This window comes from Adiantum capillus-veneris, chromosome 3, assembly GCF_014529385.1.
Source record: "Adiantum capillus-veneris isolate H3 chromosome 3, ASM1452938v2, whole genome shotgun sequence".
Taxonomy (NCBI): domain Eukaryota; kingdom Viridiplantae; phylum Streptophyta; class Polypodiopsida; order Polypodiales; family Pteridaceae; genus Adiantum; species Adiantum capillus-veneris.
The window spans coordinates 20,001,573-20,025,980 of NC_140933.1; the positions used below are offsets into that span (position 1 = coordinate 20,001,573).

A 24,408-nucleotide genomic window follows, 5' to 3' on the forward strand; every position below is an offset into this window, starting at 1 on the left:
GTTGCCTCTTCTGCCAGAAAGTGTTAGCTCTAGGTTTTTTTTTATAGACTACCCAGTTTACCAACAAAAGTCACTTATTAAATAATAAGTGAAAAATGGATAAATTGGGAAAATGGGCTCATTATGGGTATTGACTGTCATGCTGATGATCATGCTGTGTGCAACAAGAGGATATGCAACTACTCTAAGTGCCTGGACATGCACGGCCTGCGCACAGGCTCAGAAAGGTGCTAGAACAGTTCCTAAGTTGACCTAAACTCTAGACCTTAAGTAGCTTGTCCACATGCACATAGGGTTAGTTGTGCTTGTGACATCCCCTCCTTTTCAAAGTGAGGTATTGGTACCGAACTGTAAGGCGTTGAGGGAGTGTTGGAATCCTGCGAAGAACTCTTCGATGGCCCACTATGACTTGAACTTCAAGAAGGTTTGCAATGCTTGCTTTTTTGGGCCGCGCCAAAAGCGATACAAAGTGATCTGTGGCGGCTTCAATGCTCCAACTGCGTTATAGGTGAAGCGTGTGCTTCATCCATGATCTTCTTTCTTAATGGTTCCGCCACACATATGGCCTGATGGTGGTAGAGATAACCGTCCCGGATGGAATAGGGAAACTCATTCTCTCCACGATGTAGCTTTCCCAAGATGGTGGAGAAGTCTGGATCATTCGGATACAAATCCGGTAGTGCTTCTAATTCTTGGTGATACACCGAAGTGATAGCGTTCACCCTTGGCCGCCTAGACAATGCGTCTGCGACTACATTCTTACTCCCAGCCGTGTGGAGGATCTGGAAGTGAAACATAGACAAAAAGTTTGCCCACCTCATCTGCTTCTCAGATAGTTTCCTTTGCGTAAGAACATATCGCAAACTCTGGTGATCAGTCTTGATCACAAAATCCGCTCCTAGAAGATAGTGCTTCCAGTTGGATAAGGCGTGAATCACAGCCGAGAGTTCCTTTTCGTAGATTGATACATGCAACTCTGCATCCTTAAGCCGTCTGTTTTCGTATGCCACTGCATGGCCTTCTTGGTTTAACACTGCTCCGATGCAATCACCTGAAGCATCGCAGTGAACCTCAAATGGTTTCCTTAAGTCAGGCACTATCAAAATAGGTCCATGGCTTAGCAAGTACTTGAGCCGATCCAAAGCTCCTTGTTGTCTCGATCCCCATCTGAAAGGAATCTTCTTCTTTGTCAAATCATGAAGTGGTCCTGCTACATGAGCAAATCCTCGGACAAACCTTCGATAATATGAACATAATCCCAAAAAGCTACGTACATCATGTACCGTAGTGGGAATAGGCCAATCTTCTACCACTTAGATCTTGGCAGGATCCATACTCACTTGATTGTGAGAGACTATATGGCCGAGATAGTGTATCTCAGAGTGAAAGAACTCGCTCTTCTTGCATTCACATGCAACTCATGCTTTCGCAATTCTTGAAACACTAAGTCCAAGTGCTTCCGATGTTCCTCTTCTGACTTAGAGAAGATGAGTATGTCGTCAAAGAATACTCCCGTAAAAGCTCGATACGGGCTGAAAATGCGATCCATCATGCGATTGAACGTCGCAGGAGCATTGGTCAAGCCAAAAGGCATTACCAAAAATTCATATAGTCCAAAGGTTGTGCGGAAAGCCGTCTTATGGACATCCTCAGGGGCGATCCGTATCTGATGATACCCACTCTTTAAGTCTATGCGACTAAAGACACTTGCACCCTGCAACTTATCAAGTATATCATCAATCCGAGGGATCGGAAAGCGATTCTTGATTGTGATCTTGTTTAAAGACCGATAGTCTATGCACATTCGAAACGTGCCATCTTTCTTCTGCACCAGTAGAACTGGAGAGCAGTAGGGTGAAGCACCGTACTAACCCTTTCTCTAGAAGCTCGTTGACTTGCTTTAGAATTTCCTCTTGCTGAGCAAGACTTACCCGATAAGGGGGTTGATTGGGAGGCGAGCTACCCGGTATGAGATCTATGCGGTGATCTTCCAGGCGTATCGGAGGGAGTTCATCAGGAAGTGTTTCTGTGAAACAATCTTTATACTTTTCAATAAATTGAAGACGCTTAATTTCCACACTAGAGAGAGAGTCCCTACTAGTTTTATCCTTTGCAAAAATCAAGTAAGCAGAAACACACTTCTTCATTTCTTTCTTAATGGAGATATGGCTTACAATTGGGAACTGCCAATCTCCTGAATCAGCTTGAATCTTTATTTTCTTACCCCCATGATCAAAAGTGAGGGTCTTTTCCACATAATCGGGAATAGGTGTCATGTGAAAGTGCCATGGCATACCCAAGATGATATCACATCCCTCGATGGGTGCCATCAAAAATGATTCGCGGTCCTTGTACTCGCCAATCCGAAGATTGAGCTATCCTTGCACGGGAGTTGCATTGGTTGTCAACCCCTCGAATGCCGATCCTGATGTAACCGGTGTGCCAAGCTCAGCCGGTGTAAGGCACAAACGTTCTGCAGTATCCAGGGAGATGAAGTTATCCGTGGATCCTGGATCATAAAGAATCAATACTCGTTGGTTGTTCAAAGACCCCCAGCCCTTCAGAAGTTGACGCTTCCCTTTCTCCGTTTCTGTGTTTCCTTGAGCATCTGGAATTGAGTTCGAGCTTGGTGGGGCGGGTTCCTTCCTTGCTTTCTCTTGCCTCATAGGGGCTTGCTCTTGTCGTTGCTGCTTTAGCGGGCAGTCCGGTTTCATATGTCCTTTCTCGCCACAGTAGAAGCATCTTTCTTCCTCTCTGAAAGTTTGAAGTTGAGTAGGAGAAAGATACTTAGTTCGCTTGCCAGTGCTCTCTGGCTTCTTAGAATGATCATCGTCTCTAGATGGAGGACGTTTTCTTCCTTGGCTCCCATGGTCATCGTAGACCCCTCTTTGTCTTGCACGGTAAGTGCTATGCTCCATCTTTCTGGGCGTCCCAGTTGAGTGCAAATCCTCAGCAATGATTGCTGATTCCATCATCCTTTGACGAGTATCATGCGGATACACCTTCATACTCTTTTGAAGCTGCGGTTGGAGACCCGCTTCGAACTTTCTTTTCTTTTCCTCGTCGGCAATCTTCATGGAGGGAGTGACCTTCAGAAGAACCGACCAATACTTGTCCACATAAGTCGTTACTCTTTCATGTTCCTTATGGGCAAGCTAGTCCCATTCCTTCCGTATGTCCTGCAAGAAGTCAGATGGAAGAAATTGTTCATAAAATTCAGATTTGAAGCTCTCCCAAGTTTTGGCCTGAGAACCTTCCAGAATCTTGGCTAACCACCAATTACTTGCCGTTTCCTTGAGGTGCATCCCCACATGGCGTAATTTGGATCTTTCTGTGAAGTGCCCATTGGTAAAGGCAACTTCAAACTGTCTGATGAAGGACAGTGCTTTGGAGATGTCTCTCCGTCCGTTGTAGGTTTCGAACTTGATGTCCTTGTCGCCCGATTTGAAGACTCTCAAGCGATGTTGAGACTTGCGACCATGCTTCTTGAATCAAGGCTTATCTTTAGGTTGATGTAGGGTAGTGGCAGTAGTAGCTGCTTCCTTCTTCTGACGAGATGATCGAGAAGTAGAAGTATAATCAAGAGAGTAAGATGTAGATGAGATAGAGATGTCCTTGCTCTCGTCTAGCAAAGAGAGCGCTTTTTCCTGGCCTTTCCTTGAAGTAGGCCATTCATTCCGATCCGAAGATCCTTTGTGCGCCTCGGCACGTTCTTCTTCTCTTGCCTCCTGTGGTCTCACGCCAACAGTGTTGTCTGGATGCTTGGCTGCATCAGACTTTAGTTCCATTCGTTTTCTTCATTCCGCCCAAAAGCTTTTGGACGTCTGGCAACAGTAAGATTTGTTGCAACTCCGCAAGCTGAGCTTGCACTTGTTGAAGCTCCTCTTCAACGCTTCTCCCTTGGCTCCACATGGTTCTTCCCGTTCTTCCCGGAATCGTCCTTCTTTGCAGAGAAAGACAGGAGTCCGAGCTCTGATACCACTGTCACAAAACGGGAGCGTACACGAGCACTTAGAAAAATCTGAAAATTATAATTCTTTGAAAACATGAGAGAAGGGAGAAGATCGACACAGTATTGGGGACCAGAAGATGGGCTGGTCCCCCCCGTTAAGAGTATTCTTTTATTCAGGGAGAATTCTTATACAAGCACAAGAACCCGAGGAAACCCCTCCGTTCTGTAATCTTAGACCCGAAGGTCGTGCTTTCCCGTAAGGGCTTGGGCACAAGGCCGTTCCTTCCCGTAAGGGACTTAGGCGCGAAGCCGTACTTTCCCGTAAGGGACTTGGGCGTAAAGCCGTACTTCCCGTGAAGGGCCTTCCCGTGAGACGGGAGATTCCTGCAAAACAAACCACACAGAGCAACAATTCTCAATGTGTATCAACACCTTATACCTGTCGCTCCTTTCTCGGAGAATCGACCTCCGTACTCAGTCGTCACGCGAACACTTGCAAATTTTGTCGCCAGGCTTTGCTCCAGAATCCCAGCGCTTGCACTTTCTGCTGCTTCTGGCTCCCTCTCAAACTGAAACGCTGGCTACCCTTTTATAGGGTCTGACACCCGGCAAGAATAGGGGTCAAAAAGCAGAGCTTGGCGCTCCTAGAGAGAGGAGAGAGAAAATCACGTTTTCTAGAGAGAGGAGAGAGAGAGAGAGAGAGAGAGAGAGAGATCGCAATTCAGCCCCCCTGCGTTGGTTTTAGCGCTGGCTTTTTCTATAAGAGCCTTGCTTGCTTTATTTTATTAATAAAGGGGCCGATCGCTTAAAAGTGACCGGTCACTTTATAAAATAAAGTGTGAACCTGTTCAAACTTTAAAAACTCCCTCAGTTAGTGAAAACAATGCTACACGGACACATTCCAGGCATCCCCGGGTGCAGGACACGGCACAGATGCAATGCAGACATGGACTCCTCGCGGGAAAGCATCTGCCTTCCCGCGACTGTTCCTGCTTTTCGTAAAAAGCTTCATTGAACCCATCTTTATTCTTGTGCTTGCGTTCTTACGCGTACTTTCTTACTCAGTTCGGATTTCCTCCTTAGCCTACGGAATGCCCCCTTACTGATGCACCCGTCACCCATCATGTGACGCATCAGGGGCACTCGTAACCCGGCCCTTTCCACCGAACTTACGGAAACTCCTTCGCGATGTTTACCGTCACCCATCAAATGACACATTAGAGTTGTCCGTTCCTGATGGCAGTTCCTGTAGCTACAATCTTTTAACAGTTCTTAGTGCACGTAATAAAATATCCTAAAAAAGAGATTTAATCATTAAAAATAAGAAAATAGTCCAATTAGCAACATTGACGGCAGCCATGTAAGAGGAAGCCGAAGAAGGCGTGTCCCTTTCCTTCAAGTGGGCCGACTTCCAAGACAAGCTCAAGGCGCGGTTTATGCCACCTCAGTACCTAGCACGGTTGAAAGACGATTGGCGCGGTCTCAAGCAAAATGGTATGCCAGTTATGTCTTTCTCGAATCGTCTTTTGCAGCTCGGCACCCAATTATGCAAATCGGATGGATGAGCGCAAGGAGGCATTCCTATATGGATTGGATGAGTATATTAAGTATGATATCGAAGTACTCGATCCGATAGATCTCAACAAGGCGGTAGCGATTGCTCTCGCACAGGAGATGAAGCACAACAAAGGAAAGCCTAAGGAGAGCAAGTCTTCTCACAGTACCTCTCAGACTCCTCAGAACCCACAGAACGGTAAGAATGGTAAGAACAGTAACTCTTCTAGCCAATCTTCCTTTAATCCTTCAAAAAAGAACTCTCAAAATGAATCTAAGGGTAAAGCTAACACACTTGGTAAACCTAAGCTCACCCCAGATGAAAAACAAGGAATCATAGGAGGATACATAACGACAGAAGAACAAGTCATTTATTCTAAGGAAGGAAGATATTATCAATGTCACACTAAGGGTCACATAAGACGAGATTGTCCTAAGAACGAACCTAAAGAACCCACAAAGGAACCCACAAAATTCACATCTTCTATTAATGCAATCAGAGAGCACACTAATGTGTCCCAAGTTTCTCACGATCATGCCGATGCATCTCTCATGCATTGTTATGGTTATGTGAATGGTCAACGCATTGTAATCTTCTTTGAGTTTGGTAGTATACACGATGTGATTAGCGACTCTCTTGTGCAGCTCGCGTCTAGAAGCTCGACCCATTGATCACATTGTGGCCTCTAGGTTTGCTCCTGGCATGCACTCTTCGTTTACGCATGAATGTCCTCATGTGACCGTGTCCATTCAAAATGTCCGTTTTCGTCAAAAGTTTTTGATTTCTCCTCTTTCAAGATATGATGTGATTTTTGGCATAAGTGGTTTAAAGGTCATAATCCACAAGTTTGTTGGGAAGAAAACACTCTTAGTCTCAGTCTCATTCTAGAGAAGCATGATTTGTTGCATGACAAAGAACAAGAAAAGACACATGACACGGAACACGCAAAAGAACAGGAAAAGGAGACTCTCTCAATCATTTCTTTTCCAAACCACGACAACATGTTTTGCATGATAGAGATGTGATTGTTCACAAGGATGATGGTTTAGTTGATGCTTTGTCTATTGAAGCTAACCTCATTGCACATACGATCAATCACGCAGAACCGATCTTGGCTCTCGAGTCAAGGTCCACAGAACCCACTCAGGAAGTATTGTGTGTTCGCATGATTACTCAGCACGCATTGTTCGAGTGTTTCATTCGTCACGGTTTCTTGTATTTTCGTCACCGTCTTTATGTGCTCCCTTTCTATAGGCATGCCGTATTGTACGATGCACTTGATTCACTCATGGATGAGCACGGATGTATGCGGATCTCTCTTGAAAAGAACAAAAGTTTGCGTTCAAGGAATTCACATTCCATGTCTCTTCCTTGGCATGACACAATCTAAGAAAGAGCACAAGAAAGATTGACCATCAAGCATCGGCATTTCCGTTGTGATTTGCTACAGTTGCTAGATTTAGATCAAAAAGTCAAGTTTCAACTTTCAACCCCATTTTTTGTGTGTTTGGTGAACGGCTTGGCGCTCTGTACATTGTTCATCTACATTGCATGCACAGTCTTTTAGGAAGACTAGTATTTTTCAAGTCACTCTACATGGAATGGGTATGTTCATGATTTTGTGTTGGAAGTGGTTTCAGGAATTTTTCTCCTCGGAGATTCTTGATGAAGGTGGACCTACGTCCATAGACGCAGTTGGACCATTGAAGCAGCCACAGATCACTTTGTCGCTTTCGGCCCGGCCCAGAGAAGCAAGCAATGCAAACCTTCATGAAGTTCAAGTATCGCACGACCCACGCATCAGAGTGGACCGGCGAAGAGTCCTTCCCAAGATTCCAGACATTGTTGACGATCTCCCTCGACGCCATACTGTTCGATACCAGTACCTCACTTTAAATAGGAGGGGATGTCACGTGCACATCTAACCCTATGTGCATGTGGACAAGCTACTTCAGGTCAGTTTAGGAAGTGTTCTGGCACCTTTGTCAGCCTGTGCGCAGGCTGTGCATATCCAGGCACTTAAGAGTAGTTGCATATCCTCTAGTTGCACACAACATGATCATCAGCATGACAATCAGTACCCATCATGAGTATTTTACAGTGCACAAAACCCATTTTCCCTATTTTATTCATTTTTCACTTGTTATTAATAAGTGACTTTGCTGGGAAACTAGGTAGGGCAATTTTGCTAAGTTCTATAAAAGAAACCTAGCGCTAGCACTTTCTGGCAGAAGAGGCAGCAAAAATTCCAATGACTTGCAATGCACCTTCTCAACAAGACTAGCAAGAGACTCAGTGTTTTCAACCACAAGACCAACCTGGCGTATTTGGAGTTCCCAGATCAGCCCCTGCCGTTTCCAGTTTGCAGAGTGCCTAGCGTTTGCAGTTTCTGGCGACAGTTCAGCCCAAGCACATCAGTGTTTTCAATTTCCAGCACTTAGACTCCGCAAGATCAGCCCCAAACCTCGAAGATCTCACCCGCAGGAGATCCTCACCGCATGGTCAAATCAGCCAGCGTTTTCAGTTTCAGCCCGCTGTCCGCAAATCTCAGCATCTGCATTTTCAGCGCATCGTCATCGTCGTCGTCGTCCTCGCCGACACAGTGTCAGAATTCAGCAGTTAGTAGATTTGCAGATTTCAACCCCTAGCGTTTTCAGATTTCAGCCCGTCTTGTCGTCATCCCGTCGTCGACATCATCAGCAAGTCCATTGCATCTAGACCATTGTACCAGATTTGTGCAATCAATAGCATCGACCTCTCTCGCCATAGAGAGGGGGGCCCTTGGAGGAGGGTTTGACAACAGTCTAGTGTCATTCTCTCTCTCTCTCTCTCTCTCTCTCTCTCTCAACACCTTCATTCACAGTGTCATTCACTTTGTTTGTGATCATTTGCACTCTCTCACTAAAGGAACCGAAAGCTCTCCCGTCCGTAAGTAAAAGGAACCCTTGAGCACAGTTTGGAGCACTCATCTTGAGCAAAGTTCAACATGCACTTCCGCTGCACCTAACACACATTTTTTGCATGATAGATATGTGATTGTTCGCAAGGATCATGGTTTGAATGATGATTTTTCCAGTGAAGCTGACCTCATTGCAGATACGATCAGTCACGTAGGACCGATCTTGACTCTTGAGTCAAGGTCCAAAGAACCCATTCAGGAAGTATTGTGTGTTCGCATGATTAGTCAACACGCATTGTTCGAGTTTCTCATTCGTGACAGTTTCTTGTATTTTCGTCACCATCTTTATGTGTTCCCTTTTCACAGGCATGTCGTATTCTACGATGCACATAATTCACTCATGGATGAGCACGGATGTATGTGGATTACTCTCGAAAAGGAAAAAAGGTTGCATTCAAGGAATTCACATTGTTTCCCGATTGTCTATTTTGTCAATCGCTTTTAAATGTTTCTTCCTTGGCATAACACAGTCTCAAAAAGAGCACGAGTAAGATTGTCCATCAAGCATCGGCATTTCCGTTGTGATTTGCCACAGTTGATAGGTTTAGGTCGAAAAGTCAAGTTTCAATCCCACTTTTTGCGTGTGTTTGGTGAACGGTTTGACACTCCGTCACTTTGTTCATCTGCATTGCATGCACAATCATTTAGGAAGAATAGTATTTTTCCAGTTACTCTACATGCAATGGGTATGTTTATGGTTTTGTGTTGGAAATGGTTTCAGGAATTTTCCTCCTAGGAGATTCTTGCAGTAGATGGACCCACGACCATAGACGCAGTTGGAGTATTGGAAACGCAACAAATCATTTTGTGTCGCTTTCGGCGTGGCCCAAAGAAGTAAGCATTGCATACCTTCATGAAGTTCAAGTATCGCACGACCCACGCATCAAAGTGGGCATGCGAAGAGTTCTTCGTAGGATTCCAAATGTTGTTAGCGCACTCCCTCGACGCCATACAGCTCGGTACCAGTACCTCACTTTAAAGGAGGGGATGTCACGTGCACATCTATCCCTATGTGCATGTGGACAAGCTATCCTAGTTCTAGGGTTCAAGTTAGCCTAGGAAGTGTTATGGCACCCTTGTGAGCTTGTGCGCAGGCCGTGCATGTCCAGGCACTTAGAATAGTTGCATACCCTCTGATTGCGCACAGCACAATCATTAGCATGACATTCAGTACCCATCATGAGCATTTTCCAAAGCATAGAACCCTTTTTGCCAAAATACACATTTTTCACTTATATATTAATAAGTGATTTTGTTGGAAAAATAGGTAGGGCAAATTACTAAGGAATTATAAAAGAAACCCAGTGGGTACTCAGTAGAAGCAGAAGAAGCAGGGGCACAAGCAGGCAACACCTCAACAGGAGCCCTAGCGTTTCTCAAGAAGAAGACCCAGATCAGCTTGGTGTTTCCAGATTTCAGCAAATCAGCTTGGCGTTTTCGGAATTCAGTAGACAGCCTAGCTTTAGCAAATTCAGCCCAAAGAGCCCGGCGTTTTTGCTTTTAAGCCCTTAACCTCGTCAAATCAGACCCGATCCAGTAGCAGATCCTTGCTGCAAGTGCCACCTTGTTGCAGATCTGCCAGTAGACAGTTTTCAGCCCAAAACAGCCCTAGCGTTTTTGCAATTTAGCCAAATCAACCAGCGTTTTGCATTTTCAGCAATAGTTTGACTTGGCGGTTGCAAATCCAAGCCATAGTGCCGCCACGGTAGCAGATCACTAGCAGAGCATCTAGCGTTTTCAGTTTTAAGTATTGACGCTGTCGTCATCAACGCCATAGTCGTCGTCGACATCATCGTCATTGCAGTCCCGACCTTGACAACGACACCTTCATCATCATCATCGCAATCCCTATCTTGACGACGACACCTTCGTCATCGTCATCGTCATCGTCATCGTAGATCCCTATCTTGACGATGACACCTTCGTCGCCATCGTCGCAGATCTCGGACTTGACGACGACACCATCGTCATCATCGTCATAGTCTCCATCGTCGTCGTCGACATTGTCCTCATCCAATTCACAGCATCTAGACCATTGTACCAAATTTGTGCAATCTATAGCATACACCTCTCTCGCCATAGAGAGGGGGGCCCTTGGAGGAGGGTTTGAGAACCGCTTAGTGTCGTATACCTCTCTCTCTCTCTCTCTCTCTCTCTCTCTCTCTCTCTCTCTCTCTCAGCACTTGCATTCACAATAGCATTCACTTTGTTTGTGATCATTGCACTTGCACTCTCTCTCTAAGAAGAACGGAAGGCTCTCCCGGAAGACTCTCCCTTCCATAAGTAAAAGGAAATGTTGAGCACAATTCGGAGCACTCATCCTGAGCACTATCAACATTCACATCCGCTGCACCTTACATCCGAATGACTCTAAGCGGTGCTCCCAAGCACATGACTTCTTCATATAGTTTGATGTTTGATTTGAGGCCATAAGACCATAATGCTAGTAACATTACCATCATAGACAACTCATTGGTCCTCACACAAGGTGAGGGCGCTATGGATCATGTTCTAGACAACGACGAAGGGAGAATGCATATCTCCCAAGTATTGTGTAAAGTGCAGCGGAATGAATGTTTGAACTTTGCTCAAGATGAGTGCTCCGAACTATGCTCGAGGTTCCTTTTACTTACGGAAGGGAGAGCCTTCCGTTCTTAATGAGAGGGTGCAATGGACACAAACAAAGTGAATGGACACTGTGCGTGCAAGTGTATGAGACTGAAAGATAGAGAGAGAAGAGAATACGACACCAGAGCCGTAAAACCCTCCTCCGAAGGCCCCACTCTCTATGGTGAGAGCGGTCTACTTATGACTGCACAAATTGGTACAAAGTGGATGCATGTGACTGATGCAAGTCTAGGCTAAATCGATGTCGACGACGGGGATGGCGAGACCGATCTAAGAGCTGAAAAATGATGCTTTTGTACTGTTGTCCAAAAACGCTACTAGTTGAAATCTGACGATGATTGCCTACTGTCCCAAAAACGTTAATGGCTGCAAATCATTGGAACCAAAAACGCTGATATGGCGGGGTCTCTGACGGTTGAAAATTGTTGTCCCTTTAGGTGGTCAGAGGCTGAAAACTATTGTTGCTTTGTTTGTTGAAAACGCGATGCAAAAGGGCTGAGTATGCAGGTGTAAAAACGCTAGCATGTTGGATCTTATGGCGATGGTGTTCTTGCTGGAAAAACGCCAAGTTGCTGAATATCTATGGCGATGATGTCTTGCTGATGGAAACGCTAGGCTGGGATTGTCTTTGCTTGGAGGGAAAACGCCACCAAGGGGTTCTTGAGAAGTTGCATGTTGAGTGATGGTGCTCCTACTGCCTCTTCTGCCAAATAGTGCTAGTCTAGGTTTGCTTATATACAAACTTACTCAATTTGCCCTACCTACTTTCCAACAAAAGTCACTTAAATTAATAAGTGAAAAATGTCAAAAATAGGAAAAATAAGTTAAATGCACAGGAAAATTCCCCTGATGGATTCTGATGGGAATGCTTATGATCATGTTGTGTGCAACCAGAGGATATGCATCTACACTAAGTGCCTAGGCATGCACGGTCTATGAACAGAACACTTCTAATATAGACTGACTGGACTGACGGAACCCTTGTTATGAAGTAGCTTGTCCACGGACACATAGGGTTGGATGTGTCACGTGACATATTGTATGTTCCTTTATAGAAATCCGATCTCATATCAGTGCATGAGGTTTGCAACTTGGCATGGAGGTCATATTCGATGGGCGTATGGTGACAATTCAAGATAGTCTCCAACCAAGAACTCAGAGGATGTAGATTGGAGAGCCAACTTCACCTCTCTCAAGGTGGATAGGTGCGATAAATACTGTACAAAAAAAATGATAAAATAGTTTGTACAGTATGGATAATCACTATCCGCACGAAAAATACGTACACGTCTACTTATGCATGGTTTCATACATGTAAATATGCATGCATACACACCAACATGCATGCACACGTAAATATATATGCATACATACGTGCACAACCTAATATACATGCATGCATACACGCATGTACGTGTACAAGTGAGTGAATATAAGTAATAAACAACATATTAAGTACTAATAGCAATACACATATTTATCGTATGGCATGGAAAGAATGATAAATACGGTTTGGAATGCAATGTTGACCTCTTTCTATATATTATGACTCACTACCAGTGGAATCGGCTATTTGCTGAATTTAATTCAATAAAAGAACTATTGTTTTATAGAAGGGGATTGTCTCAGTAAAAATCGCTCTAAGAAACACATGAGATGCCACCATGATTTCACACCAAAATTTCCCACTCCGAAACTCAATACTAGGAAAGCAAGATGCAAGCGTAATACATTCGAGTAACCAACAAAGTAGAAACCAAGATCAAATAAAAGAAGAACACAACATTTCCATACCGAGAATGAAAACTAGTTTTACCAACCCAAAAATGCTAAATTGTTTTGAAGTTCCTTTTTCACGCATGCCAATTATAAAGCTTTTGCAGATATATTGTTTACAAAATTAGTTTTGGCAAAGAGCTTTAGCACTGACTAGAGAGATGCAATTTAAAAAATAGTCGGTCTGAAACCTTAGGACTGGTGCAATGCTATCAAAATCACATTTGCATCAGTTGTGCCAGTTGACATAAGGGGTGTCACTGTGTTTGTCATGCACAAGCAAGGATTATACACCCTAAACTAGGGTGTGCCTTTGTGCCCGACGATATCTCTGTGTCTTTTAGCCTTTACATATGTATGTACAAATAAACGCAAAAGATAGTGTGCCATATATATGCATGGGACATGGATATACTGAAACAAATAACTTATTTAAGATTGGAAATTCATACCTGGATCTTCGTTTCTTAGTTTCAGGAGGTTTCTCGAACAATTCTCTGACTCCAGGGAGTTGTTTGGCAGCACCAAAGTAGCGGTAACCCATGCCACGGCAGTCAACAATGTCTTTACCCTCATAGTCGGTGATCTTGGGGGCAGTTCTGGCATAGTTAGGGCCACCAAGCTCAAGAATGCGATGTTCCCAGTGACCCTTTTCGCGGATGAGCTTGTTAATTTCATCATTGAGGTCACGCAAGCGATGCTCGCCAAGGCCTGGGTTCTGGATATCCATGACCTTGCGCCCAATCTCGCGCAGGATTTGCAACCTCCATTTGTCCGCATCAGCAAGATCCCGGCACTCTGATGCTAAGTAAGGCCGTTTCTCCTTTGGCTTTTTCTTCTCCTCGTTCTTAAACGCCAGGAACCTGTTGAGCATAGACTGCGCTTTCTCCTCGTTTCGAGCCATGGCGTCCCCGTGATTGGCTCAGCGACGAAGTACTACAGCTAAGTAAGGCTTTTGTTCTAGGCTAGCCTTGTATCAAAACGGACACATAAGGCTCGTGTCACACATGGTCGGCGGCCATGTGTGAGGTGGCATTCTTTGGGCGGAGACCTTTTTGTAGCAAAAAACATTGTCCACCAGAGTTGGTCACACCACACGGACGCCAGCCAGTTTTTTTGATACAAAAAGGCACACGACTGCAGGCTTGTAGCCAGTTAGCATGCGAAGACCTTCCTTGAGTGGGGGTTGCTCGGCTTGGGGGGTCGCCCAGATTTTAGACGATCCTGGCTATGACTTGGCAGCCAGCTCAGACAGCGAGGCTTCGTCCGGGCGCTTCTTTTGACACTGATCGAGAGCAGCGATTCCTCTTACTGGGCCACATCAAAGCAGGTGGTTGTCCTCCGCCCGCATCTAACATAGGCCTAAGACTAAGGATGTTTACACACAGCCTAATCGCAGAAACACGCCTGCCCATAGATAGCGAGCATGCAATTGAGCGCCTAGAGTTACACACTACCGAGAGGGTATTTTGCACAGCTGGAAACTGGAGAATGACTTTGAGCGGACCACACGAAGCTGGATTGGCTGCGGCAGCGTCAAGGTGCCGTCCAAAACCCTCACAACTTTGGGCATGTGTTGGCTTCCATGTCGGATATGGCGGCAAGTTGCAAATGATAGTGTGTAAGGTGAGGAGACGCCCAAGTTTACGTGCAGAACTCCAATTGGTTTAAATTCCAGCATTTAGCGGGCGATGGCTGTAGTGTGTAACCAGCCTAATTGAGTGTCCTTTCACCGAAACTCACTTACACTCTTTGTCTAGAGTAGTCAAACTTTTCCAAACACTCTCCAAAAAGCCTAGAAAACTAACCGAAGAGGTCAAGTGAAGCCCTCGAAATCTACTAGCTAAATTAACTAGTCTGCCATGATTACTTGAATTTTTTGACAATCATTCATGAAGTATTGGTAATGGTATAACGGCAGTTAAAATATTATTGCATAATTTTCTTGTTGTCTCTGTTCAAAACAATTAACAGTTGTGCATGTCACTTCGATTTTCTTAGACTTGCTAGTTTGCTTTTATTTTTATCATTGTTCCCTCTATATGTGGTTTAATGCCAAGGAAGCATTCAAAAAATCTCTTTAAGTTATTAACCTTTTCAAGGGTTTTTAATAAAGAGTCCCATGTTTTGCAAAAAGACATTGTTTTTGCAACACCTAATTAATAATTCATGAAGGTGTCCTTGAGATCATTGTGCAAAACCTTTCCAAAAAGAAAAATTAGAAGTTAGCAGACATGGCTAGTAAAAAAAGTATTACGAACATGGGTTCAAAAGATCAGCATCGATGCATTAAGTGCTCGCATGTCATGCCCACAAAAAAAACATATGGTGGGAGGTGGCACCATCCTCACCCATTTATTATAAACCATTGGGAACATGCCCTTTCCACGTACACTTGTCATGATATGCTCCTCCTCAAGTGTTGGAGGGTGGTTGATATTATGATTCTCCTCCAGAGTTAGAGGGTCGCTTTCTTCTTGGACTTGTAGGGCATGGGAGGAGATTTATTACCTTTAAGTTATACAAACCCATTGAGGGCTCCCTCCTTCGACACAAGCTACACTTGCCATCTATTCCAGTTGCACATTGTAATTTTGCTCTCACAAGTGCACCAAACTTTACATGCATATTGATCAACAAGTTTTCTAAGTATGTGTCCTACTACCTAGATAAAGCTCCTTCTCCTTAATATTCTTGCTTGAATGCAATGCAAGAATAATGAAATTGACCTCATAACCACTAAGTCATTGTTGGAATTAGGGCTGCAGGAATGTATATATAGCTTAGAGATGGAGAAGAAGCTAAGAAGATGTTTTACTTGGTCCAAATACAGGATAAGTTAGCCCCAGAGTGATGGACGTATATACAAAGCACAGAGAGAAAAAACCTCCTAGTGAGGGAAAAAGGTGGCCAATCGGTTCTAAGTGTGTGCACACACATCAATACCATATACATGGTAACAAATCCCCCCTGAGAGTGATGCACTGAAATAGCATTGGTACATAGACTAAGGGGAAGTGTCATGCCCTATGGACATGATTAGTCCACAAAGGGGTCATGTTGATGCATAAGCCAAGTTGATATCTCCAATTGAGAGTCTCTCCCTGACATAGTGATAATGCACCTCAATCTGCTTTGTGCGAGCATGAAATATTGGGTTCCTTGCAACTACCAATGCACTTTGACTATCAATGTAGATAAGATATCAGTAGACTCAACTCCCAAATTATTTATAAGGTGTTTTAGCCACACACACTCAACCATAGTTGTGAATTTTTCCATGTACTCAATCTCGCAAATAGAGGTGGCCACAAAAGGTTGCTTTATCGAGATATGAATTTTCAACCATGAAAGAAAAATCACTTGTGGACACTCATGTGTCATAGCAACCATCCCAATTTGAGTTGAAAAAAAGCATGTAAATTGGGCAATAATGATCCCCTCTTTTGATAAAACAACCAAGGATATATAGTGCCACTCAAATAACGAAAGATCCTCTTAAATGCCTGTAAATGCCCAAACCATAGGCTATGCATAAATTTGTTGACTTGTGAGACTGCAAACTAAATATATGACCTTGTAATGCATACATAAATGAGGCAACTAACAGTTGTCTAGTAGGGATTAACAATTGTAAGGTCTCCAGCATCATGTAGAATTAACTTCAAACCTATTTCCATAGGAGTGGCAATTGGTTTACAATCATCAAGTCCAAATCTGCTCAGCAAAGTTTGCACATGCTTCATTTGACATAATGCAATACCTTCATCACATTGATTAAGTTGAATCCCCAGATAATAACGCAAAAGCCCCAAAATTGGCATCTCAAATGTGGCCTTCAAATCAGCCTTAATTCAACAATATGTGTTTCATTCAGATGAGTGAGCATTAAATTATCCACATACACAACAAAGATAAGATATACATCATCCGCACGTTGTACATACAAAGTTATCTTAGTTGACCTATTTCTAAAAGCCATGTGCATCCAAATGATTATGCATCTTCTCATGCCAGGCATGAGGATATTACTTCAAACAATATTTTTTTCATCTACGTAGTTTATTTTCTTGTCCTTTCTTAACAAAACTCGTCCTGCATGGTGGGCCCTCCTAGGGAAATTTGTGAGGAACTTAATGCTTGATTCGATTTGAGAGACATGAAATGGAGGATTTTATAACGACGAACGATTGAATAAATGAATGGACATAAATCAAAGACATTGTAACAACGAACAATTGATTTTAAAGATATATACACTTTAGGAAAGGACAATCACGTATATGAGAGGATATTAAGAATTTAGAATCATGGACTATTTATAAGAAGACACGAGAAGGAGAGTATAGTGATGATTTGGTATAGATTAAGGAAGGTGGGAAAGAGAATAAATAGATATAGCAAAGTGAAAATGTTGTGGATTTAGAGTGGCAATTATATTAATGATAAAGTATCAAATTAATGAGCACAAAAAAAGCAATTTAGGATACACAACAATGGCGAATGAAATTTAGATCTTCCCTGTTTGTTTTAAGAACATGCATTTCTTACAGTGAGAGGATAATCTTGCAAAAAAAATTATTTAAGTGAGCTTGTGCCATTGTATCTAATGATGAAATTTTTTTCTAGTATAAGTGCACGTATAAATTTCTACAGACAAAGAGTTTTTTTTATAAAAAACCATTCATCAAATGGTTGGTAATGCAAAACATTGCCATGCATCTTGAGAAGTAGATTTCGAGTGTTGTGCCTTTCTTCTTTTGTAGAAGTTCGTGACTCCTATGTACTTGCATCCGTTTTGGCAACATATGATGGAGTCAATAGTGTATCTGATATCTATTGTCTCTTATTTGTTGGATTATTTTGTTAGAGTAGCAACACCTAGCTCCTATTGTCCTACTTTGCATAGTAATAATGAGGGTAATGTCAGGTACAATGTGGAATTCATGAATGGTGGAGTACATATTTTAAAGCACCGATGAAGATTGAGTTAAGTTGATTTGACCTATAGGCTAGTTGTTGATGTTGATGAAGGCATATGGATTGAAACTTCTGAATTGTGTTCTATAAACATCCTTATCTTGGTGCCACATTATCTTTTTCTCTACGATGGATGGTGCATGTTCATTACACTAAATCTTGAAGTTTGCTAGGATCTCGCTTACATTATTATTTGTTGTGTCTTATAAGTCCTCGAGGGCGACGCCGTAGGCATAGTGGAGCATATCAAGGATGTAAGACTTTATTGGTGTCTTTGTTTTATGTAAGCAATTAGCATCCTCAATATTCATGAGGTCCTCAGGTATGTCCATTTTTATATTTAGCTTATTGATTATCTCTTTGATCAAACCCAAAAAATAAGACAAATATTTTAGGGCATTAGCTCTACTTAGTAAAGCAACAATAGGAAAAAAATAACAACTATATTGATGGGTGTGTAGAACTGACGTGTTGGTCTTTTGATGCCTATGCTTTTGTTGTGGTTGTGTTTTTCTATCAGCTTATCTATGAATGATCGCATTTCCATAAAGTTTGCAAAAACCCTAATGTAAGTGGTTGGGCGGCAACTTGCCATGCTAAGCAGTTCCATTTGCTTCTCGATCTGATACTTTGGTTGTTGAACCTTGGGTTGTTTCCTTGAGGCAATGTTTTTCTTGAAAAGATCAAGAAGTCTTTGTAAGGATAAGCAATTATCATTAGTAGGTACATTCATATGCCATGAAGGCACATCATGTGGTATGATGTATACATTGGTTATGTTGGCTATATGCATTTTTGTAGTGAGAAATAAATACTAGATAGGTGTGAAAACCGAGAATATGTGTTTACAACAATGAAGACAAATCAAAGGGAGTGGAAAGAGGTAAAAGTAGGCTCATGACAATATGAATGCAAACTTTCAAGAGATCACTTAGCTATACAACAATTGTTTTGAAAATTATGCCTACTATCGTTACAAAAAAGTCATGGGAAAATTGAAAGAATTATGTAGATATACCTTTAGAATTATGTAGATATATCCCATTATGCAAATTGATCCAAAGCTTTTTTGATTGACTACAGACATGTATGCCAAATCCGTCAGTTTACTAGTTGGGATACAGCTAGCAATGAGGTAAAGTGTTGCAGAACATGAAGATCTGCTTCGAGCACTCGGTACATCAACAATAAAGAGTACAAAAAAGTATTTTTCTTTATTAAGTTGCATAGATCCGTTATGGTTTCAACACCATATATTTTCTGTTAAAAGCTTTATTTTAGTACATTAGTTATCAGTTACAGCCATGTCCAAAAAAAAATTGTACGGGTTATAGACACTACCACACATAAGTGATAAGACCTCCCAAAATATATCTATTCTCAGCTTATTTTTCCCATCTCTCATGAGGTTATTGGGTGCACCTTAAACCCAAGGTTTGGCAGTGAACCAAAAACTCTATTTGTTTGTAGCTAACTTTTTTGACCTACACCCTATCTGTTCAAGGGGGTTACTGACCTAGCACCAGGTTATGGGAATACCAAAACCCTTGGTTGTGAGAGAACCTCAAACTCACGGTTAATGAGTACACCAAAAACTCGAGATATCATGGGAGTGATGTATCTCGTCCATGCTTGAGGGGGGGATTATTGGGTATTCAAGCCCGATCCAGTTTTAATTGGTAGTCTACCTATGGGCACATGCCCTTATGGCATGCAGATAAGCATGCAATTGCAAGTCAAGTTTGCATGGCAGCCTCTTTTGGCTTTATATTGTAAGTTATTTTTACAAAGGAATTTAATACAATAGCGTGGCATTATTTTTCTTTAGCATCGAATTGCTCTTGTTCTATTTCTCTCCCTCGTCTCTTTCTGCTGCATGCTACCAAGCAACCATGACTCCCCAACAATATCACCCGCCATAGCCACTCTCCCTAACAATGTTTTCATAAGGCGGCAAAAATCGGCATCGACATTCCTAGTCTACACCGACATGCAGGTTTCCAGGGGGCTTTTGAGCCCACATACACCTACATTCACAACGCCTTCATAAGCACTTATGATAGTCATTTTGGTGGCTGTTTCTCTGTGGATGGCCATACATTGACAGATGCATGTTCTTTTGAGCACACATAGTGCTATTGAGCTCTTTTGAGAGCAGATATCCCCGTAGGGATCTTGTGTACTGCACACAACAGTTCTTGGTGCCTGTTCATGTGCGATCACTCATGTACTTTGAGTTGCAGTCACTGCCTATGTACGTTGTTTGTGGTGCCTATTTGGCATAATGCTTTGACAGTTTCTAGGCTGTTTCTGAGACTCAATTTTGGAAGAGCCCTTTTTGAAATTGTGGCTAGTGTCTTTTAGTCTGCTTAGCCTCTGGAGGGTTGTTTGCGTGAGGTTTTCTTTGAGTTGGGGTATGCTCGAATGTTGAAATACCTTCAGTGATATAGGTAGCTGGAGTTTCCCATTATACAGTCAGATCTTATGCTTGATGCCACGTATGGCAGCCTATTGGCAGTGACAGTGTTAGTTTTTTGATGCCCAATTAGTGCAATTGGCACATGCTATGCATATTTTGAGTTGATTTTTGACTCCTTATACAAAGGAGACTTTGCCGGATTTTTCCCGCGAGTCATGACTTTCATTGTTGGCACTTTTGAGCCTATTTGTGTTGAGATTTTACTCCTAATACAAAGGTTATTTTGCCCAAATTTCTACAGCTTCTTGCCATAGTTTGGCACCTCTCAAACCCTCTTGTCAACGATGGCTTCTTCTTCAAAAAAGGAGGAGTATTTCATCCGCAAGTTTGATGGCAGCAACTTCACCATGTGGAAAGAGTGCATGAAGGATGTTTTGACTAACAAAGGTCTATCAGAACCGCTTAAAGAGCATGCAGAGGGTGATGGCTATACACATGCTCATTGGGAGCTTTTGGATGCGAAAGCCATGGCTACGATACGTCTACATCTAGCCAAGTCAGTGTTCTTCACTATAATAGGGAAGACAACATCCAAGGCTCTATGGGATAGCTTATGTTCAGCATGGGAGATCAAAAGTGCATCCAACAAAGTTTTTCTCATGAAAAAGCTTATAAAGCTCAACATGAAAGAAGGTAGCACAACTTCTAAATACTTAAATGAGTTCAACTTTTTGTTCAATCAATTAACATCTCAGGGCTTTAGTGAGTTTGGTGACGAACTCAAGTCTATATTATTGTTATGCTCTCTACCCAGTTCATGGGACATAGTTTGCATAGGCATTAGCAATTCAGCTCCCAATGGCAAGTTAGTGTTCAATGATGTCACAAATGTGTTGCTCATTGAAGAGATTCGGCTTAAATCTCTCTGAAGGTACTTGTCATATGGCTGGTAGTTCAACGAAGCAAAGAGGCCGTGACAAGAACAAGAACAAAAGCAAAAGTAGAGAGAAAAATCCTCGTAGTCCAAGTAGAAACGAGAACTCTAGTAGAGAGCGCATTGCCATAAATGTCGAGTGTTACTATTGCCATAAAAAGGGTCATTACAAAAAGGATTGTCGCAGTTTCCTAAGAGACCAGAAAAACATGCAAAAGATAAGTCTGACAAAGGCAAAAGTACGGTAAAGATTGAGGAGATCAACGTGGTTGAGTCTCCCATGCTTACCATTGCAGTAGAGGATGCTCCTCCAGTAATGAACGTTATGCCATCAGAGATTCATGCAGAGTTGACAACAGATCCCTCATAGATGATTCTAGCAGAAGGTGTGGGTGTATCTCCTTAAGCGTAAGAAAGAAGTCTTTTCTACATTCCAAAAATTCCTCATCATGGTTGAGAAACAATCAAGGAAAAAGCTCAAAGATTTTTGCACGGACAACGATGGAGAATATGTCTCCATGGAGTTCAAGGATTTTTGCAATGAAAGAGGCATTTGTAGGTAGTTTATGCTCCGTACACATCTGCTCAAAATGGGATAGGTGAAAGAATGATTCACTGTGGGACTAACCTCACTATCCTATCTTATTGGCAGATTTAGCGAGAACCACGATTAAATTGTCAATCCATAGGACGAAGCTGACTCGACTAGTGCATAGAGGCTACAAGAGGTTGTCAATCTCTCGAAAAACAACAAACAACTCGAATTTAACTCAAGCTACACTCAAATGACTGAAATCACCAAAAGCCAATCGCTCATCGGAAAACAAATCACATCCGTTACAACATCAATTGACATCCAAACATAACGAAATTTCTAGGACAAGTTTATAATACCTAAGCACACACATGCTTATGGTCTCAAACCCCACTTTAGGTCAAGTGCCAAAATTGCAATTATTAACAGCAGTGCATTTTTTACCTAGTCGTTTTCGACCCATAATGCACCTAAATGCTTAGCAATGATGTTCCAATATCCCGCCTATGCTTAGTTTTTTACTTTGAAGTGTAAATTCCTACTTATGATGAAATTAGGCCGTGGGTCGGTGACGCCAAAAGCTACAAAATATTGTGATGTGTTTACGTCAATGCGTAGAGCTCTTACTTGCGGTTGCAATGCAACAAACGCGACTGCAATGTGACAACCGGGGAGGGAGTAGGAAGTGTGAGAAGGGGAGAAGTGAGCGCCGTTAGCTCACGCTGTGTATTTTATTATCCAAAAACTTACAAATAACTTACAAAAATTGGCTTTTATACCTTAGCCAAGGTTTTTGGTGGTCAAAACTACTAATCTAGAAGCTCTACCAAAGATGGGTAATGACAGGTTGATACAATCTGGAAGCTTGTAGCTCCGGCTCATCAATTACAAGGTTTATCCAAAAAATAGGAGTTACAATATTCTCGATTTATAAAAAATAATAAGTGTCTTTACAATAAGAGCTCCAAAAAATGGTATCCATGTTAGCTTGCTGCTAATCCTGTGTAGAACGCTTCCTCAAATGCCAACATATTGTGAGAAGGTAAAAACATACATCTGGCGTAGAAGCCATTGAGGACTTCTTCGAAAGGTTGGCCACTGAGATCATAGCACAAACCTTTGTTACCCTAGAGGAATGACATCCAAGGGGCGCCTGTGTGCTCTCACTCATGGAATACTTTGATGCAGGTGAGCAACATTCAAAAGATTTTGTATAACATTTCACATGATAGATCTGGTAGACTTCTGAAGAAGGACATGGTACCTGTTAGTGTTTTCACCATGTACTCTTTTGTTGGTGGTCCCTTTGCTGGAGCAGGCAATCTGGGGTAATTCAGCCAAGTTGGCCGCTTCTTTGTTAGTGCCTCATGTGCTTGCTAGGTCCTTACTCTTGGTACTGGACAGAAAGTAGGATCCTTTTGTAGGGCCGCAGGTGCTGATGACATTTAATCGGTCATCTAACTCCCCTTGGAGTGCGTCAATCACCATCTCTAATTCTTTGGCCCTTGTGCTACGGCTAAGTGCTGCTGAGTGAATTCATTCAGTCCTTTGCTTGGCATGCTCATTAACTTGCAGGATCACTTCCTCGTTTGATTGCCAATCTTCATTTTGTGCTAGTTGCCTTGATGTTTCTGCAGTCTCTTGTGGATTCTTTGACTGCTTCATGGCGGCTGGTTGCTGATGTCCTCGTGGCTGTGGCTGGTCTTCTTCCACTTTGTCATTCTGAGGTTGGATACCTCGACTGTTTCTTGCTGTGTTGAGGTGGAAGATGCTTCCTCGGCCTCCTGTTCTCTTGGTTGCTCAAATTTCGTGTTGTTCTCTGGTTGTGCAAGACTTGATGCCCTTTCTGGCTCTTTGTCTTGCTCTTTTTGCTGCTCTTCTGTAGATTCAACTGCCTGTTACGCAAATTCAGCTGCTTCTCTTTGTTCAGGCTCAGTCTCCTTGGTGAGTTTTACCATAAGCCGAGTGACTATTTTCGAGCGAGGGACTATTCCGAGTGAAGAACAACACACGTGTGCGCGCACACACACACACACACACACACAATGAGAGAAAGAGAGATGGGAGGGAGAGGAGGAAACATGGTAGAAAACATAAGTTATTGTAAGACTCTTAGAAAAAACACCCAATAAAAAATATGGTCCATGATGAGGGACCCGTCGCCCCCCTAAAATAATGTCATTAGGCTCCAAAGTTGAGACACCATCCAATGTATGGTGGACTCATTAGCGCACGTGATCAACAAAGTTTGGTTGTACGATCGTGGGCTCAAGCCTCGTTGGCATAGTGACTGTAATTATGCCCCTCCATTGATTTTTGTTAGACACAAAATTTTGCTCGGTGTCATGCAGCGTATGTACCACACTGTCGTTGTGAATTTTCCTTCCTTCTTTGTCCCTTTCAATGTGGACAAAACATAATGTGCATGGTCAATTAGTTGCCTGGTTGTTGATTTGAGGACTTGCGTAAAGGTTGTGGCAATCTCATGATTTGGTGTTGTATACCTTGGCGGTCTTTTGGCAAGGAAGTGGAAGTGCTGGTGGTACAACCTTGCGGACTCTTCCACCTGTTTGTGGATGAGGTCAGCAAATGTAGCAGCGGCGGTTTCCTTGGTGAAAGTTCCTGCCGTCTTTCTATCTCTTGCCCTCATTGTCATTCCCTCTGTTGGCA

At 42.7% G+C, this 24,408-nt stretch overlaps 1 protein-coding gene across 2 annotated transcripts in view; it reads right to left on the minus strand.

The window, feature by feature from the left end:
- LOC147460574 (pre-mRNA-splicing factor ISY1-like protein) overlaps positions 1-13,818 on the minus strand; it is a 37,983-nt gene extending 24,165 nt beyond the window's left edge. Inside the window, exon 1 of one of the 2 annotated variants that reach the window (XM_086508035.1) lies at positions 13,323-13,818. In XM_086508035.1, coding sequence (XP_086364161.1) covers positions 13,323-13,774 — 452 coding nt within the window. In that variant the 5' untranslated portion in view covers positions 13,775-13,818. The remainder of the gene's footprint in view (positions 1-13,322) is intronic. The other variant, XM_086508033.1, reaches the window with a different exon arrangement.
- Positions 13,819-24,408: the final 10,590 nt, after the last annotated feature.